At 52.7% G+C, this 4,725-nt stretch overlaps 2 protein-coding genes across 2 annotated transcripts; both read left to right on the forward strand.

The window, feature by feature from the left end:
* ENH_00019610 (OSJNBa0079C19.6 protein, related) lies at window positions 1-885 on the forward strand (the record flags this gene model as incomplete). The annotated part of the gene is made up of 2 exons (XM_013584512.1): window positions 1-157; window positions 447-885. Coding segments are annotated over 2 exons (596 nt in total), but the record flags the coding sequence as incomplete, so codon positions are not given.
* A 726-nt stretch (window positions 886-1,611) lies between these two features.
* ENH_00019620 (Similar to Transposon MAGGYgagandpolgenehomologues, related) lies at window positions 1,612-2,946 on the forward strand (the record flags this gene model as incomplete). Its single annotated transcript, XM_013584513.1, has 1 exon — window positions 1,612-2,946. The coding sequence occupies one exon, from the start codon at window positions 1,612-1,614 to the stop codon at window positions 2,944-2,946; it is 1,335 nt and encodes a 444-aa protein (XP_013439967.1).
* Window positions 2,947-4,725: the final 1,779 nt, after the last annotated feature.

Consider the following 4,725-nt stretch of genomic DNA (forward strand, 5'->3'; position numbering starts at 1 on the left):
ACTCTGAAGAGGCTCTGGGAACGACGACGGCTAGCAGCAGGAAGTCTGCAGAGGCAACAGAAGACGGCTACAGGCCAGACGCAGATGCCCTTCCGATAACCCCTGATTTCCCACTACCGCCCATTCAAACCATTCTTGAGATGCTGGGAGGCGCCAAGTACTTTTCCAACTTTGGACCTTGAAGCAGGATTCCATCATCAAATACGTATGGCTAAAGAATACCGTTGGAAGACGGCTTTCCGTTCCGTTTTCGGGCTTTTCGAGTACCGAGTAATGGCCTTTGGGCTTAAGGGTCCTCCAGCTACGTTCCAGGCCAGCATTAATGCCTATCTACAACCTTTATTAGGAGAGGGCGTTATTGCGTACCTAGATGATGTACTTATCTATAGTTCCGATCTCTGTGGGCACGTTTCTCTCCTGCGACAATTCCTCAGCATTTTTCTTAGGCACCAGTTCTACCCAAAATTCCGCAAATGCAAGTTTGCAAGGCAAACAATTACATATTTGGGTTATACTATTCCTGCTGCGGGGATCAAACCTGCAGAAGATAAAATCGCAGCCATTCGGCATTGGCCAGAGCTGCTGGAGAACGAAACGCAAGTGCGCCAGTTCCTCGGTACCATCAATTACTGTCGCATGTTCATGGGACCGGACTATGCAGACGTTGCCCGGCCACTGGTTGATCTTACGCGTAAAGACGTCAGTTTCGAATGGACAGAGCTTCACACGCAAGCGGTGCGGCAGCTCAAACAGCGCTTAATCGACTTCACTACATTACAAGTCCCTGACACCACGAAACCCTTCGACTTATACACGGACGCCTCTGGTTATGCGATTGGAGCAGTTCTGGAACAAAAAGGCAAGCACATCGGCTTCCTCAGCTAAGTCATGAACCCTACACAACAGAGATACTCGATCTACGATCAGGAACTCTTGGCGTGGGTCACGGCCCTGAACCAGTGGTCACACTTGCTCCGTGTTTCCAAGGTAATGGCTTACACTGATTATCAAGCATCTCCAACGAGTCCAAGCATCGAAGCCTCTGCGCGGACGCACCGCCCGGTGGTTAGACTTCCTGGCCGAGTTCCTGGATTTGCACATCACCTATGTTCAAGGAGCGCGCAGTCAACTGGCTGATGCCTTGTCTCGCCTTCCCGGTCTTCCTAACACCTGCTCGCACGACACACTACCGACACGACTGATGCTTGCAGTAGAACAAGCGCGCGCCGCTCCTCGCTCTGCCAACTACAGGGAGCTCGCAGGAATTCGTTCGCGACGACCCAGATGACGCAGCCTGCAGTCCGCACCTTCACCTTCGCCGCCGGAACCCAATCCAGAGGTGGAACACACTACCCCTACAACGAAGACACCAGGTGACCCTCCTGACGTGCGCCAATGGCCGCAAGCTTACTCGAAGTGTCCCGTTTTTAGCGCTCCCTACACAGCCGTAGCAAACCAACCAGGAGAAGCTGTGCAAATAGAGTTTCATAGCCACAATTCCCTGAGTTCCTTACTCAAGTTCTGCATTCACATCACGACCATGTCACAGCCGGCCATCGAGGCCATTAAAAGACCTTTGCGGCTCTCAGCAAGCACTACTACTGGCCAGGAATGCGCGCCTACACTACTGCTTATGTTGAATCATGCACACACTGTCGAGCGTCAAAGTCCCTTAACAAGAAACCTGCAGGCCTTCTTCAGCAGCTACTCATCCCTTCTCGCCGGTGGGCAGACGTGAGTCTTGACTTTACCACAGACCTTCCCCTTAAAACGACAGGGCACGACTCGATTCTCGTGATGGTCGGCTCCCTCAGCAAGATGGCTCATTTCGTTTCTGCAAAGAGGTCAATCACAGCAGCAGACACCGTGGAGCTTCTCGCAGACCGCGATCACGGTTTTCCAGAGGTGCTCATATCGGACCGCGATCCCCGCTTTCAGTCGGATCTCTGGCAACAACTCTGTAGCCGCTTTAACATCAAACGGTGCATGTCCTCGTCCTACCATCCCCAAAGCGACGGCCAAACTAAACGGGTTAACCGCACACTCGAGCACATGCTCCGTACCTCCATCCAATCTGACGAACGCGAGTGGGAGCGTTTGCTTCCGGCCTTGGAACTTGCTCACAACACAACAAGTCATTCAGCCACCGAGCTCTCTCCCTTCGGGGTCATTATTGGCGAGAATCCGTTGACTTCTGCGAATCTTGATATCGTAGGAGCGTTAGCCCCTACGCTCACTCCTCCAATGACTGAGCTCTTCCGGCAGCTCTGCGACAGAGCGCAGAGCCAGATACAGAAGGCAAAATGGCAACAGAAATATTACGCAGACACAAAGCGCCAAGCTATGGAGTATGCAGTGGGCGACAAGGTTTGGCTCAGCAGCAAGCATCTACCGGCTTCATCTAGCTGTCCTAAGTTCGAGCCCCGTTACCGAGGACCCTTTAAAATCATTGAACGAATAGGCACCGTCGCTTGCTGTCTTGCTTTACCCCCTACTTATGAATACCACAACGTTTTTCATGTTCCGGAGCTAGTTCCCCATCGCCCCCGCCCTCCAGACTTGGTTCCCCAGGAAGCTGATACCGCCTGGCCCCCTATCCTCGATGAAGCAGGCAATCCAACAGAGGAGTATGGGGCGATTATACTATGGACCAACGCGGCTCAGGTGCCTACGCCCAGTACCTCGTCAAGTGGAGCGGCACCCCCGAAGATCAAGCCATCTGGGAGCCCGCTAACCACCTATCAGGATGTCAGGCTTTGCTTCGCGCTTGGCGCCGCCGCCAACGAAGACGTCTTCAGGCTCGAAACAATCTTGGTCCTTCCGAGGCGTAGCGGTGTGGGTCCGTCAACTTCCGCCACACGGCGGTCTTCAATAACGAGGGGGGTGAGGAAGCGCTGCGTACCGCATGCGCTCACGGCATTAGCTTCAGAAGGGAATGAAGACTGAAAAGGTAGAAATACTGTGTTGTGGGTAGGCCGGTTTAGTCCGGCAAGGCGGGAAGTTGTAGTGCGCAGGCATTACAATGGGGCTTGCTGGTGACCTATAGAGGATAGCTAACTGATGACCTGTAAGCGGTTAAGACACGGATTGAGCGCTGTAACCTCTTACTAGTGAAATAAAAAAGCAATTTATTAGCAAACTAGCATGCATAAACTAGAAATGCCCGAGAATACCCTAAGATTGGGGCTGCCAACAACGCCGGCGCGGTCCCATGAACATACGAGAGTAATTTATGGTACCGAGGAACATGCGCACCTGCGTCTCGTTCTCCAGCAGCTCTGGCCAATGCCATATGGCTTCGATTTTGTCTTCTGCAGGTTTGATCCCCGCAGCAGAAATGGTATAACCCAAATGTTAAATTGTTTGCCTTGCAAACTTGTATTTGCGGAATTTTGAGTAGAATTGATGTCTAAGAAAAATACTTGAGACTTTTCGCAGGAGAGAAACGTGCCCAGAAAGATTGGGACTATAGTTAAGTACATCATCTAGGTACGCAATAACGCCCTCTCCTAATAAAGGTTGTAGATAGGCATTAATGCTGGCCTGGAACGTAGCTCGAGGACCCTTAAGGCCAAAGGCCATTACGCGGTACTCGAAAAGCCCGAAAACGGAACGGAAAGCCGTCTTCCAACGGTATTCTTTAGCCATACGTATTTGATGGAATCCTGCTTCAAGGTCCAAAGTGGAAAAGTACTTGGCGCCTCCCAGCATCTCAAGAATAGTTTGAATGGGCGGTAGTGGGAAATCAGGGGTTATCGGAATGGCATCTGCGTCTGGCCTGTAGCCGTCTTCTGTTGCCTCTGCAGACTTCCTGCTGCTAGCCGTCGTCGTTCCCAGAGCCTCTTCACTCAGGAACGACGCCGACCCAGACTCCCACCGCGTTTCCAAAAGCGGCTGAGTCCCTTCCGCGTGCCCATTGCTCGTATTAATTCCTTCCGCAGTGCTGAGCGGTTGGTTTCTCCACTCAAGGGAGGCTGGAATGGCATTGGGGCTTGTCGCTACCGCACGCATTATCCCTTTGCCATGGATTCGCGGCCTAGGATGCTCGTCTCCAAGCACGCCTAGGCCCCCTTGTTTAATCGTTTCGTCTTCTCAGTGCTAGGACGTGCGGGCTGCCTACTGCTCTTGTCCTCCGGCTTGGTCCGGCCTCGTTCGTACGTAGGACAGTCTCGAGCATAGTGTCCCGCACCGCCACACTTCTTGCATATTTCCCCCAGACGTTTGGTACATTCTCCCTTGCTGGGACAGACACGTGCCGGATGTCCGCGACCCTGACACTCATAGCAGTTCGCGTGGGTTCCTCCATGTCCATTTTCGATTTCCTGGCGCTGATGGGGTCCATTAGCTTGGATAGCAGCCCTGATGGCTCGAGTTGTACTTTCTCGGAGCTCCAGCATGCTCTGCTTGGGCCCATAGAGGCGTGTTGCAGCTATCGCCGCTTGTTCCCACGACTGATACTCCACCTGCTCGTTATGGTGATTAAAGATAGAGGTCCGTCGGTAGCCCGGTGCAGTAGTAGTCAGCGAGTTCGTCGGGGGCGACGCCCAAACTACACTCCGCTACAGCCGCAAACCTGTCCGTGTATTCCTTCGGGTTATCATTCTACCGTACTTTAGCCAACTCCGTTAACAATTGACTCTGCGACATTGTTTTGTCGAACCGCTCCAAAAGCCTGCGCTTTACCGTCGCCCAGTCGCTTAGGTCGATAGTTCTCCGTAGATACAT

The sequence above is a fragment of the Eimeria necatrix genome, genomic scaffold, assembly GCF_000499385.1.
Source record: "Eimeria necatrix Houghton genomic scaffold, Enh_scaff1665, whole genome shotgun sequence".
Taxonomy (NCBI): domain Eukaryota; phylum Apicomplexa; class Conoidasida; order Eucoccidiorida; family Eimeriidae; genus Eimeria; species Eimeria necatrix.